Source organism: Acomys minous (genome assembly GCF_964271855.1).
Source record: "Acomys minous genome assembly, chromosome: 5".
Classification (NCBI taxonomy): domain Eukaryota; kingdom Metazoa; phylum Chordata; class Mammalia; order Rodentia; family Muridae; genus Acomys; species Acomys minous.
Window position 1 is genome coordinate 98,771,197 of NC_140494.1, and position 15,359 is coordinate 98,786,555.

Here is a 15,359-nt window from a genome sequence, read left to right on the forward strand (position 1 = left end):
TGGGCTTCATCTGCTCCTTAGGGAACATGACTTTATTGAGTCTCCTGCTGAGAGCATTTGGAGACATTGTTCCTATGGCAACAGACTTCAAAGTGGCATAAATCCAAAACACTTTTCTTGCTTCTTCTATCATCCGAAGAAGAATCCTCTGTGGTACCAGGGGAAATGTCAACCTTTAATGAAGTCTGAGTGGGCTGTCTGTGCCCCATGGAGTCCTTTTCCTATGGGGCTCATTTCTGGTTTGTAATAATGGTTTATTTTCTCTAATTGTCAGTTAACTACAAAGAGACTGAAAGAGAATTGGGATTTATCATAATTACCAAGGCAGTGACACATTTCTAAGTGTAAGGTTTACATTTGAGGTCTCTTGTTACTGAGACGTTATCGAGATAAATTTCATTAAATCATTTTTTAAAAAAAAGATTTGTTTGTTTTACCTGCATGTATGTATGTGTGCCACGGACATGCCTGGTGCTGGTAGAGATAAGAAGATAGCGTTGAATCCCTGAGACTGGAGTTACACATCCTTGTGTACCACCTTGTGTGCTGTGAATTGAGCCCGGGTCCTTCATAAGAGCAGCCAGTACTGTTAGCCACTGAACCATCTCTTCAGGACTGAAATGTGTTTCAGAGTGAGCACTGATACACATACAAACATCACCCAGCACTCATAACTAACGCCCATCACTCACACACCGTCACTCGCGCACCATCACTCGCGCACCATCACTCGCGCACCATCACTCGCGCACCATCACTCGCGCACCATCACTCGCGCACCATCACTCGCGCACCATCACTCGCGCACCATCACTCGCGCACCATCACTCGCGCACCATCACTCGCACACCATCACTCGCGCACCATCACTCGCGCACCATCACTCGCACACCTTCACTTGCACACCTTCACTCACACACCATCACTCACACAGGAGTTTCTTGTTAAATGGAGTACAAGCAGCTTCTGACAGGATTCTCTTGACAAGAATGACTAGAATAGGGTGTGGAATATGAATGACTCCTGACAAGCTTTAATAAGTTTTGGTGGTCAGGATGATCCAGAACTTTCCTTCTGATGTATGGAGAAGGAACTTAGTTCCTTGTCTAAATTAGCCAGAGGTTTTGGAAAGGCCAGGGCTATTAGAGAGCTGAGGTTTTGGATTCCTGGAGCTCGACTTCCCTCACCTCTTTGAAGGGCTGCTGAACACTCGATCTGTGCACACTTGAAGTATCCTGTGTTCTCTCTGCTTGATTATCATCCTGTTGATCTTGTCTCATTTTTCCCTGCAAAGTGTATACAAGATGCTGCGCTTCTTAGTAAATGTGACTGGATGAGCCATCAGCTAGTACAAGAACTCTTGATCCCAAACTTTCCTGCTTTCTTTCTTTCTTTTTTTTTTCTCGTCCCCTGGCTCTCCCTCTCAGAAACCTGTCACTGATGAATGAGTTGTTGGTCCAGGTCAAGTAAGAGTGTGTTGATAGGTTTGTGAGAACCTTCCGGATTACTGATCTGGACAGAGAATGGAAGGCCGAGCACACACTTGGCCCGTGAGTGTCTGAGGAAGAACTTTTCTTGAAACTAGAAATGGGTACACAAAAAGAGAAGAGTTGGGACCGGTAGGAAACTCTTACTTGATTTCACGAGTCAGACTTTGTGGCATGACTGAACATGGATTTTTGAGAACCGGGGAACTGATGGTGGGGTAGGAAGCAAGGACAGGACAAAAACAGTGAAGGAACATGATACTCTCGGAGGATTCGTCTATGTGAAAGAGTCTTAGTTAAACTTTTTTCTTTTCATTCTTGGATAATTTCATATGTGTATCCTGAGCTTTCCCTCATTTCTTCTTCCTTCTTCTCTGCTGAAGCATGTCTTCTTTCCAAACTTCCATCTAATTTCATGTCCTTTTAATGGCCCATTGATCTTAATTACGGTTGCTTGCATGAGTGAAGGGTTATTTACTGGAAAAAAAAAAGCTTTCAAGAAACAAACATTGCTTCAACGCTGCTCTGACCTCCCTCAGCTCTCCTTTTTTTTTTTTCAGCCCTTGATTGCCTCTTTCAATCCACATAACTTTTAGCCAGGCATATTTTCTCTCATTCTACCCCTAAATTATATACATTTTATTTTTGCTTCTGTGTATTTTTAGAAGATTTAGCAAGTCTTATCCACAAGTCAGACTCTATGTTCGGCTCCTCTATTTTCTTGATCTAACTTGGTCCCTGTGACACCTTACAATTATCATCCTTATCCTCATTTTGCAAGCGGGGAGGTTTGGAATTGGACATTAATGGACATCTGTACCAGCAAGCCATGTTTTGCATTTATTGTTAGTGGTGTAGAATGTACGAACTTGCTTGCCTCTCATCAGTTCATGGAGAGATCATATGTTACAATGAACAGAATGCCACAGTGATAACAATAGTCATGCGTGGAGCTGTTGGATGCTTAATGATTAAGTACGTAGGATGTTCTGAGTTAGGTGCCATTAGTTAGTAAGCTGATAATGATTGGAGAGCCTACAGCATTCTGATATTTGACAGGTTATGTTCAAGATACATACAGTCTCTAGAATATTAAATTTCAGGTAGTTGATAAATAAAGTTGTTCACATTTGTTTTTTATTTTTTATTTAATTAACTTATTCAGATTACATCTCAGTTATTATCACCTCACTTGTATCCTCCCATTCTTCCCTCCCTCCTTCTTTCACCCTATTTCCCTTCCCTAGGTCTGTGACAGAAGGGGACCTCCTCCCCCATATGGTCACAGCCTAGCAACTCTCATCATGGTAGCCTGCTTATTCTTTCTCTGAGTGCTACCAGGCCTCCTCACCAAGGGGAAGTGGTCAAATATGGAGCACCAGAATTCATGTCAGAGTCAGTCTCTGCTCTCCACACAACTGTGGAGAATGTCCTGTCCATTGGCTAGATCACATTTGTTTTTATGACATGAAAATAACAGCTCTGGGTAAGGTTGTAACCTCCCAAGTCAGGTAAGGAATACTTTGTTGAGACCGGTTCCAATACCACTTTAAGAATATCTTAGCTGAGGCTTCTGCAAAAATCTATGTTGGAGACAGAAATGTGTTGTGTAGGTAGTTTATTTTATTTTATTTTAGAAAGGATACCAGGGATGAAAAGAGTAAAATGGGGGAGAAGGGAACAGTTAATGCAAGTATATGGTATTGGTTTCTTTAACGCGAATCTTTGAAATACTACAAAATATGAACCACTAGAAAATCAGAAGGATATTTAACCTCTGGTAACTGGCAATAACTACAATACCAAGCTTGCCCAAGCATCTGAATAACTGATGGATTATCACATACATTTTATTTTGTGGCTATGGAGAGCTGTGACAGAAAGTAAGAGAGAGGCACTATAGCCAAAATGCAGTTCTCTTTGGCTATACCTGGGCAAAGCTTGTTGCCATAGATCCCCAACTCAAAAAAGATTGGCTAAATAATAGAAAAGGAGGAAGAAATATGTCTAATGCAAAGCATTGGATGATAGAGCCTGAACTTAGGGCTTGGTAAAATAGTCGAAGTAGAGGGTAGAGCCATTATGCAGGGTCAACATTTATAAAATTTATAGGGTCCTAAAAAGTATAGAAGATACTTTATTACAGTTGCCAAGTACTTTTTTTTTAACAGTCTCAAATTTCTTATCATATTGCTGGCTTGTTTAAGTAATAAATTATATCTGAGTTACAAGTTATAAAGAGCACCTGAAAAGACTTTCCCATCAAATCGCTGATATTGAATAGCCCATTAGATAAACTGTTCTCTCTCAGCACAGTCAGACCAGGTCACTTCTGCTTTCATTGTGGTCCATGGAGTCACATTATCTACACTGCTATTGTGGTATTCGGGTCTCTCCTCATTAAGATCCTGGGATGCTATTCCAAGTATGATGCCCAACTCTTAAGGGCGATTAGACGTCTCTTAAGGCAGTATAACTGCAGAGGTTGGAGACTCATATTTATTCTTGGTTGTACCATGAAACAGCTCTCTGATGACTGGAGCTTTGCTTTTCTTGCTGAAAATATAGAAATTGATCAGACAACAAGGGGGGGGGGTGGAAACTAGGAGATTGTTGATTAAAAAGTCTCACCCCAGAGATTTTGATTTACTATGTTTGCATTAGGGGAGCAGGATACACACACTTCAAATACAATTGTAGCTCTCTAGTTGTATAGCTTGAGGTAAAGTGATATTTTAAAATACTTCTAGAAATTGTTGAGGTCCTGAGAGTGAACTTGGATTGCCATTACACTCAGATGAGGCTCAGATGATAAATTTTATCATAAGAGAGGAATTAGGAAAAGAGCAAAGGAGGAGAACCAGAACAAAAGTGTCTGGTAGAGCGAAGGGAGTCAAGCTACAGCACTTTCTCTGGCTAGGTATTGATTCTGGAAAAATTGCTCATAACTGATGGGGATTCCTGATTAATACCAAGCTCAAATTCCATGAGCTGTTAAGCTGGCTTCTCCTGTGGCTTGGGATTACACAATTCCCCTGATGAACTGAAATGTAGTCAGTTTGTGGAAACCTTCCTCTGAAATGGTATAGCATTTTTATTTATTTATTTATTTTTTACCTTTTCTGGACTTTATCATATGTTTAGTTGGATATTAAGTTGTAATTTTCAAGACATTGTCAGAACCTTAAAGGAAGGATCTTTGCATATTTCATTACTTCCCATTGGGAGATTATAAAAGTAATTTTGATGCTACAGTTGAAGTAGGATAGACCTAGGTTTAGTGTGGTCTCCATAGTTTAGTATGTGGGGAATTACTTCCTCTCTAACATGAGGTTGATAAATGCAGCCCATGTGATTCAAAGGAGAAGAAAAATGTACTATCATGTGTATGTGCGTGCACGTGCAGTTTTTAGTATGCATTAAATTGTATATGGTAGCTTGTTTTTGTTTTTCTTACCAGTCCTTTGCATGGAACTGAATAGATGTTACATGAACGCGCGCGCGCGCACACACACACACACACACACAGACACACACACACACGTGTGCACTTCAACAAAGGGTCTTCTGTATTCCAGGCTGGCCTCAATCTCACTATGTAGATGGGGTGACATTGGATTTCCATTCTTGTAGTTCATCCTGCCTCATACTCCTCAGTGCCAGAATTACAGGCAAGAACAATCAAGCCTGGTTTGTGCTGAACTGGGGATTCAACTCAGGTCTTCATGTATACCATGCAAACACTTATCAATTAACCTGCATCCTCAGTCCCTCAACAAGTATTTTTATTACCATAAGCCCATTCAATTATTATCAAGGGTATAAATAAAATTTTCTTCTTTTTTAAAAAGTTACCATCCAGTGCTGTGTTGTGACCCTCAGGGAATTTCAGGCTTCCTTCATTAATCAGGTCCCATGCCTGCAAACCTAGAATGCAATTGCTCAGGCTTCGTGAGAGCTGAAGAAGAACCTCAGGGCAAAGGTCTTTAGATAGCGTTGCTCTAGCTTAGGTGGTCCAGGCAGCAGAGAGGGCTTGGGCACACCCCGCTTGCAGAGGAAGTTGAGGTGTCTGTTTTCAGCCCATGTTTGAGATCACACCGCAGCCTCCCCGAGCAACGGGAGGATTGGAGTTGGACAGAAGGAAGGACACTGACAACTAAGGAATGTGAGTAGTTGAGTCTGAGTGTGAAAGAGCTGAATGATTTCCTTATTAATTAATTAATTAATTTATTCACGTTACATTCCATTCGTAGCTCCCTCCTCTCCTCTCAGTCCTACCCTGCCTCCCTCTTCTCCAGACTCCCCTCCCCTACTCCTCAGAAAAAGGGGAGCTCACTTATCTACCCTCCCAGCACATCAAGTTGCATTAAGACTGGGCACATCCTTTTCTCCTGTGGCCTGACAAGGCAGGGGGAAAGCGTTCAAAAAGCCGGCAACTGAGTCCATGTCAGAGACAGACCCAGCTCCTCTTACTAAGGGACCCAGATGAAGACCAAGCTGCCCACTGGGTACCAATGTGTAGAAAGCCTAGGTCAAGGCCACACATGGTCCTTGGTTGTTGCTTCAGTATCTGCAAGCCGCTTCCTCACTCCCCAGGCCCTGGTTAGTTGGCTTTCTTGGTCTTCTTGTGAAGCTCCTGTCTCCTCTGTGTCCTTTTCTCCTTCCCACTACTCTTCCACAAGGCTGCCTGCACTCTGCTCAGTGTTTGGCTGTGCGTCTGAACATCTGTTCCCACCCATTGCTGGGTTGATCCTTTCAGAAGACAGCTATGTTAACTGAGACCCATAAAGACACATATGGTATGTAGTACTCACTTAATGGGCAGATATTAGCCATCTAGTACAGGATAATCATACTGTAATTCACCTGAAGAAGCTACATAACAAGGAGGGCCCAAGGAAGGATGCTTGAATCTCACTGAGAAGGGGAAATAGATTAGACAGAGGAAGTGCTTGAAGGGAGAGAATAGAAAATGAGAGGGAGCTGTGAGGGAAATGAGGGTGGGAACCAGATGGGAGGAGAGTAGAGGGGTTCACAGGAGGACAGAAGGTTTGCAGGGAGAAGAAAAAATGTGGGCAGGGGCATCTCTGAAACAAGCTAGAACCCTATGACAGGGCAGGCTCCTAGGAGCCTAGTGGGGGTGACTCTAGCTGAAACTCCTAGTGGGGAGACATGGAGAGTAATGAGGCCATTCTCTAACCAGACAGGACTCATAGTGGAGGGAGAGGAATACCACCCCACCCCATAAAAATTTCTACCCTAAATTTGCCCTTGGCTACAAGATGTGCAGTGATAAAGATAGAACAAACTGAGAGAAGGACAAACCAATCCATGGCCACATCATGAGAGAGGGAGAGGGAGTGGGAGCGGGAGAGGGAGAGGGAGAGGCAGAGGGAGAGGGAGAGGGAGAGGGAGAGGAGAGAGGAGAGAGAGAGAGAGAGAGAGAGAGAGAGAGAGAGAGAGAGAGAGAGAGAGAGAGAGAGAGAGAGAGCCAACTCCTGACACTATTACTGACACTCTGCTATGCTTGCAGAAGGAAGCCTACCATACTGTCCCTTTGAATAATTTCTAAAGCTCTGAGAAAAATTCCTGCTTCTTTTCTGTTCAGGATAATTATAAGCAGGACACCTAGGACACAGGCTGGCTTCAACTTCTGAGAGAGTTCTTCCCAGAGACTGGCACGCCTCTGTAAACTTGAACAAAGGCTGGAGTTAGAGGGGTCACAACAGCACAACCAAATTCAAGACCAAAGAGTCCCCTTACTGGATGTCTGGGGTCCTTTCTAACCTCACCAACCCTTGTGTCTTCCTTGAGGCACTGTAGTGTGGAGTCACTGGGACCCTAGGAACAGCTGCACAGGTAAGCAGAAACCAGACTCTGCTGAAGTTTAGAATCTGTGCACAGGCAATTCTCTAGACCCCGGGAGGCAACAGGGAGGGCAGCAATGTTTTCTGTCTCTCCCTGCAATGGCTCCTTTCTTTTGTCTCTGCAGAATGCCTTAAGGATGGCGGCTGAGAATGCCTCTTTGCCAGGGTTTATCCTCGCAGGCCTGACGGACCAGCCGGAACTCCAAATGCCCCTCTTCTTCCTGTTTCTAGGCTTCTACATGGTCACTGTGGTGGGGAACCTGGGCTTGATCACCTTGATAGGGCTGAACTCTCACTTGCACACCCCTATGTATTTTTTCCTCTTCAACTTGTCTCTCATAGATTTCTGCTATTCCACTGTTATCACCCCCAAAATGCTGGTGAGTTTTGTCTCAAAGAAAAATATCATCTCTTACCCTGGCTGTATGACTCAGCTCTTCTTCTTTCTTTTCTTTGTTGTCTCGGAGTCTTTCATCCTGTCAGCAATGGCATATGACAGGTATGTCGCTATCTGCAATCCTCTGATGTACACCGTGACCATGTCTCCCCAGGTGTGTTTACTCCTTTTGCTAGGTGTATATGTGATGGGATTTGCTGGTGCCATGGCCCACACGGCGTTCATGGTTAGACTGACCTTCTGTGCTAACAAGCTTGTCAACCACTACATGTGCGACATCCTCCCACTTCTGGAACGGTCTTGCAGCAGCACCTATGTGAACGAGCTAGTGGTCTTCATTGTTGTGGGCATTGACATAGGGGTGCCCACAGTCACCATCTTTATTTCTTATGCCCTCATCCTTTCCAGTATTCTCCGAATCAACTCCACGGAGGGCAGGTCTAAAGCCTTCAGCACCTGTAGCTCCCACATAATTGCAGTTTCTCTCTTTTTTGGGTCAGGGGCATTCATGTATCTCAAACCTTCTTCCCTTTTGCCTATGAACCAGGGGAAAGTGTCCTCCTTGTTTTACACCATAGTGGTACCCATGCTCAACCCACTGATCTATAGCTTAAGAAATAAGGATGTCAAAGTTGCTCTGAAAAAAACGCTGAACAAAAGTTCATTTTCCTAAGAAAAGGGAAATGTTTTGAAAAGTCATTCTTTTCCCCTTTCATAATTGATATAGGTCATCATGTGTTACACGGAGGATAATTTTATTGTTTTTCTGGATGAGTTAATTTTCTCCATCAGAAAGGTTTGTTAGAAGAGTTTTTTCCTTCGGTTTTTCGAGACAGGGTTTCTCTGTGTAGCCTTGGCTATCCTGGACTAACTTGGTAGACCTGGCGGGCCTCAAACTCACAGTGATCCACCTGCCTCTGCCTCCCGAGTGCTGACATTAAAGGTGCGAACCACCACTGCCCGGCAGAAGATTCTTAAAGGTATGGAGTGCTCATATTTAGCAGACGTTTTGAGGATCATGCAAATCAGTTCCTTGCATTACTGAGAATAGATAAGATTTATGTCTCTTCCTGGGGTATATGTGTCAGTCTTTTAGCAGAGCAGCAGGTAGACCATGGGTTCTACATATCTCATATTGGTTTCTTTGCATTATGGCTTACTTTCTTCTTCCCTTGGGCCATGGAACACTTCATTTCAAATGTAAGCTGGGATAGGATGCTAAAATGTGGCTGTGCCTAGAGAGATTTTTATGCAACTTTTTTAAGGGCTAATTTTAAAAAGAACATTTTTTTTTTTGCAAGAAGGTAGGAGGTTTAAGATTTTGTTGAGATGGTCTTGGCTGACTGACCAGAAAATTTCTTGAGGCATTTTGTGGAGTTCAGAGGAGGCTTACAGTGACCTAGAGGGTAGTAGGTATGATGCTTTCTGAGACAGTGATGCGAAGCCTGCACTCCCAAGGATTTGGTATTGATGCTGGCTGGAAGAACCCATAGAAATATGTTCAGAAGGATAGATGTTTTGTTTTTTAGGAAGCAAGTGTCTCTGTATCCCAGGCTTGTCTCAGATTCACTATGTGGTGAGGTTGGCTTTGAATTCTTGATCTTCCTGCTTCTACTTCCCAAGAGCTGGGATTACAGGCGTGCACCACTATGCCCAGCTCAGTGGAAGAATTTGTAAATTATGGCACATATTCATTTTTTTCATATTATGTTTTTAAAGTTAGTTTGGAGAAGAGTGCAGATCAGAGTTGTTGGTTAGGAACCCGGAGGCTATTTTAGGGGGACACAGCTGTTGGTGTTACAAGTTATAATCAGGTTAGCACTAGACTGTAACCAATCAGCAAAAGAAATGTGCAATAAATGACACAGGTGTTTCAGGTAACAGGGACTAGGCATGATGTTTTCTTACACCTTTTCAGATCAACATTTTGCCACTTTGCTTCCTCCCCCAACTTTAGGTGGAATTCTTTCAAGGACTCCCCTTTCTTCTGGGTTATTTTTGGGGTCAAACGAACTGCAACCTTGACAATGAAATCAAGAAACAAGCAAAAGTGATATGGTGACATTTGTTTCTGGACTTATTGCCAGCTTGGCTAATCGAGCCGTAACTAAACGTCCCACTTTCTATTAGGCTTCCCTCCACTGTTTCTTCCTGCCAGGACAACAAAGTGCCTCTCTGGTGCCTTTGCTGGCTGGACAAGCTTGGAAGTCCTTTTGTGATTTCTCTTAACTATAATTTTGCCTAAATATGTGCCAATAGCTTTTGCATTGTATTTTTTCCTCCTTTATTAATTTATTCTTGTTACATCTCAATGGTTATCCCATCCCTTGTATCCTCCCATTCTTCCCTCCCTCCCATTTTCCCCTTATTCCCCTCCCCTATGACTGTTCCTGAAGGGGATTACCTCCCCCTGTATATGTTCATAGGGTATCAAGTCTCTTCTTGGTAACCTGCTGTCCTTCCTCTGATTGCCACCAGGTCTCCCCCTCCAGGGGACATGGTGAAAGGTGAGGCACCGCTGTTAGACTGTATCATTTGATTTCACCCGAGATTCATGGATATGCCTCCTAGTGAGAGGTGGATGAGCTGATAGACCTCAGGCTCATAAACTGTTAAGTTAATGGCATTATGTGAAGCAAGGTGGCTTCCTTTTGGTTTAGAAGAAAAGTATGAATGGTATCTTTTTTTGAAGCAATGATATGTGAAATGTTTGACACATGAGGCTGTCTTTAGAATCAGTCTCCTCCATTTGTAAAACAGGAAGTTTGGGAAGATGTACGGTTTTGACTTAGGGTTGATGCAGACCTGTAAATATAACTTCAAAAGAAGAAGCATGGATACCCAGGCAGTGTGGAAGTCGGGCAAGTAGAGCAAGGAGGGGGCAGTGTAGCCCTAAGACTCAGAAAGAGCAGAGATGGGGCATAGGGTAGAGGCAAGTTGGAGTTTTAGTTTTTACTCAGTAGTTGTGTAACTTTAAGTAAGACATGTGATATTTCTGAACACAAAATTAAATGATATTAAGTAAATTAAGTGCTAGGCACTCAGCAATTCTGTTTTTTATTTCTCTAGATCCCTTTCTTCAGCATCAGCTCTTTTAACATGAATTATTATGTGAGTTTGGACAGTCGCTTTTCTGAGTCCATGAATTCCCATATAAAGATCAAGTTTGACCAGAAAATTCTACATCCACTTATAATGTATATACTTGTTTGTATATTAACTATAGAGTATGTGTTTACTATATATGAATACTAATATGCTGCCCTAAATTAAATGACACATTAGGAGGTAGAATCTTTGAGAGGTGACTATGTCATGAGGGTGAAGTCCTCATGAATGGGATTAGTGCCCTTATAAGAGAGGACAAGAGATTCCATTGCTTCTACCATCATACAAAGACACAACAGAAACATTCAGTCTCTTAACCAGAATGCTGTTTCTCTGGTAGAACAAGGAATCAACTGATACCTTGACCTTGTATTCCTAGCATCCGGTACCATGAGAAATTGCCTGTAAGTGACTCACTGCAAAGTTTTTTGTTATAATGGCCCAAACAAGCTAAGAAAATATTTATAGAATTTATAATTATCACCAAAGAAAACCATAGAGAAGACATCTTCATTTATGCTGATTTTATGGTCCTGCTGTAGTCTCATCCAGAGTTCATTCTTAGTTCATTTATTTCTTAGCTGTGTAATTTTATACTCAATGTATGTCCAAGTGTGTGTGTGTGTGTGTGTGTGTGTGTGTGTGTGTGTGTGTGTATGTATGCCTAAACATTTTACCATATTATTCTCTTGTTTCCAAGCCATGAGAAGCTGACTTAAAATATATGTTCTGATAAAAATTAATCTGAAGAGGAAGAAGTTGTTGTTGGTATGAATAAACAAATAAGAAAAAATAAAGATACATGTACAGGGCTATAGTTATGGAAAAAGAGATATGAAGAAGAATGCAAAATAACAGAGCCTAACTTGGCTGCCAGACTGTGAACACTGAGAAAGAGATAGATCACAGCAAGACTTTTTCTCATCTTTTGCCTCTGACTCAACTACCATGATTGCATAACATTCCATAATATGCCTGTGTTCTGTGTGATTAGCAATCTTCTTCTCTTGTCTAGTAGGTTATTTCCCATCCTTCTAAATTATGCTTGTTAGATATACTTATATTCATCAAATCTTAAATTTATCCTCTATTAGGTTATATCCTTAGATAGTTATTTAATTATACAAGATTCTTGAGTTTTATAGAAGATTCGTTTAAAATTTATTTTATGCATATGAGTGTTATGCCTATATATGTGTTCATGTGCTAGTATATTCCTGGTGTCCTTGGAAGTCTGAGAAGAGCTTCATATACACTGAGACTAGAGTTACAGACCCTTGTGAGCTCCCATGTGGGTGTTGAGAAATGAGCCTGGGTCCTGCGTAAGAACAGCCAGTGATCTTCTCTACTGAGCCCTCTCTCCAGCCTTGACTATTTCTTCTTGGAAATTTATTTCAGCTTGTTCCCTCTCTGGGTGCCACTCGGGGAATCCACTGCCTTTCATTTCTCGTGCTGGTGGCATTCACTTTATTGTCTTCCTCTTTTACACCCCCTTCTTCTTTATTTCAACCCCTTCTTGTGAGAGCTGCCTGAATAAAGAAATGAAAGAACGGGCTGTGGAGATGCCTGCATGGGTAAAGTGCCGCTCCACAAGCACAAGGATTAGAGTTTGAATGCCTAGTACCCACATAAAAGCCAGATATGGTAATACTTGCATCTATAGCCATAGCATTGGGGGAAAGAGAAGTTGATCCTGAAGATTAGTCAACAGAACCATTTGATGAGCTTTTCTATCAGTGAGAGACCCTGTCTCAAAAATGAAGGTGGATGGTGACTGAAGACAATGTCTGGATACCAACTTCTGGACTCTACTCATGTCTCAGCCTTCGCCCTCCCAACTCACAAGGGGAGCAGAGGAAGAAGAATCCCAAAGTTGACCTCTGGTGTCCACATTCAAACACATACATGTGCATAGACACACATACATACACAAACAAATACACATGTACTTACAAAATAATAAACAAAATAATTATAAAAAGAGCAAAATTGCATTTTTTTCTTCCTTCTTTTTCCTTATTTCTTAGATGGGTGTTTTTTTTTCCTTTGGTAAATGGTTCGTTTTATTGCAGAAGAGGAGATTCTCTGTGGAGACTTAGCTTTTGTGCTTTTCTATTGTGAAGTGTTCTTCTAGAACAGGCCGCCTTCTCTCTCTCTCTCTCTCTCTCTCTCTCTCTCTCTCTCTCTCTCTCTCATTCTGGTATCAACATCTTTTCTATGTGTTCTCATAATACTTAACATTTAGTCTGTGAAGCTCTTGATACAGAATAAAGCCACTGCTTTCTTAGTCTTTTATATCCACCCCCACCATTAATTGAGTGGTATAGTTTGTGCACACAGACCCAGCTGTCCTTGTTGACATATCGCACCTCCCCACTCTGGCCTAGCCCAATACTTATCAGGCAGGTGTTATTATCTTTGGATACACGAATGAGGCTCCAGTTTTAGAAGCTGACATACTAAGTGGTTATTTATGTTCTCATTCTTATGAGTATGTCCTTTCTCTTCCAATATAGAAATGGATGTGCCCCACCACTGTACAGACAAATTATATTTTCTCTGTTTACTGGTGACCCTCAACCGGGTGGCTAACGTAGACATGTAACCCCCAACTCTCCATACCTTCTTATCTTAAAATGAATGTCATGAAGATGATTAAACTAAATCTTTATCTAATTAAACCTTGGAAAGATGTTTTATAAAATTTCAAACTTTGTTAATTCATTTTCAACCTATTTCAACTAATATTCCAGAGATAATAGGAGAGAAAACTTGGACAATGGGGAAAAAGGAATCACTCGCATTTGCAGCTATTGTTTCTGAGTCTTGCCTGAATCTCAGTTCTCACATGATCGATTTGCCGAGCACAAAGCCTCCAAGACCATAGCATGGTTCTTCTTTGCTGTCTTAGAGGGCTCCCTACTTTAATAGCAGGACACATCTTCATATTTTTCTCTGAGATGTGAATATGTATTATATATCCTTCAGGGTTTCCTCTGAAGAGATTTGATAATATATAGACTTTGTCATATCAGTTGTTCAGTGATTTTATTGGGGACGGTTACTCCTTTGACCCTGACAATAGTTGTAGTGAGATATCTTTAGATTGTACAAAATATTTTGGTCCCTTTCAAATTTCACATAGCATTTTAGTATATATCAATGATTTTTACCTTAGTCTATTATTATTTGAATATTTAAGAAATGTAGATTTAAAAAACTCCATACAACCTTTTTAGTTGAAAAATTTCAACAAAGATATTTTTTCAGTCACTGATCATGTACCTCATTATGAATGTGTGCATTCTAATTTTGGCTGATGGATTATGATTCCTTATTGTCAGCACTTACTTTAATAATCAGCTTGCAATAACTTGGCTGAGAGCATTTGTTTTCTCTGTGAGTGGTTTCTATGACCTTTGAAAATAAATCTTCATTAGAATTTGGGAATTTTATTTCTTTCTGGCAAATGATATATTTTAGACCTGTCATGTTCAACACTGGCTCCTCTTACAGACTGTTTAAAACCAAGGCATGGGTGTGTGGTAGGATGTGCCATATTTAGTGTGATTCTGTGATGAAGTATTTAGTGGGAAAATATTCATGTTTGTAAAACATACACTTAGATATTTGTCTCTCTGAGAACATGGGTTCTGAGTTGGTGGGACAGTCTGCTGACAATCAAGGATGATGACCTACCCACATGCGGTGTCATTTGTGGTTCACCTCTCACCTGATCATACGACAGCTTCTTCAGCTTTCCATTAAAGTCTTGTGGGGCTACACAAAAGAAAGACCAGAGATGAGACAAAAATGTCATACAGTTTGGTTGTAAATGAAACTTGGCTTGGCATTTTTCAAGCATTATAACTACTTGTTCCATTTGCTTCCTTCCTTCATTTCCATTTTACAGTAGTAGCTCCCTTTAAAAGAAAGCTTTCTGTTTAGTTCTGAGCCCCATTTCTCAGTTGGGTTATTTGGCTTGGTGGTGTTTAATTTCCTGAGTTCTTTATATATTTTGGATATCAGACCTTTGTCAGATGTAGGGTTGGTGAAGATCTTTTCCCAGTCTGTAGGCTGTCGCTTTGTTCTTCTGACAGTGTCTCCTGTCTTACAGAAGTTTCTTAGTCTCATGAGTTCCCATTTACTAATTGTTGACCTTAAGTCCTGGGCTATTGGCGTTCTGTTCAGGAAGTTGTCTCCTATGTCAGTGTCTTCCCCACTTTTTCTTCCAACCGATTTAGTGTCTCTGGTTTTATGTTGGGGTCTTTAATTCATTTGGACTTGAGTTTTGTGCATGGTGACAAAGATAGGTCTAATTGCATTTTTCTACATGTAGACATCCAGTTGAACCAGCACCATTTACAGAGGAATATCAAATGGCTGAGAAACACTTAAAAGAAATACTCAATGTCTTTAGTCATCAGAGAAATGCAAATCAAAACGACACTGAGATTCCATCTTACACCCATCAGAATGGCTAAGATAAAAAATTCAAGC

At 41.3% G+C, this 15,359-nt stretch overlaps 1 protein-coding gene across 2 annotated transcripts in view; it reads left to right on the top strand.

The window, feature by feature from the left end:
• The window catches only part of LOC311598279 (olfactory receptor 8B8), a gene marked incomplete at both ends in the record, with an annotated part of 77,069 nt that extends 68,645 nt beyond the window's left edge, over nucleotides 1–8,424 (top strand). The window contains one exon of one of the 2 annotated variants that reach the window (XM_084783310.1): nucleotides 7,535–8,424. In XM_084783310.1, coding sequence (XP_084639436.1) covers nucleotides 7,535–8,424 — 890 coding nt within the window. Of the gene's footprint in view, nucleotides 1–7,491 lie in introns of those variants that run through there. The other variant, XM_084783309.1, reaches the window with a different exon arrangement.
• Nucleotides 8,425–15,359: the final 6,935 nt, after the last annotated feature.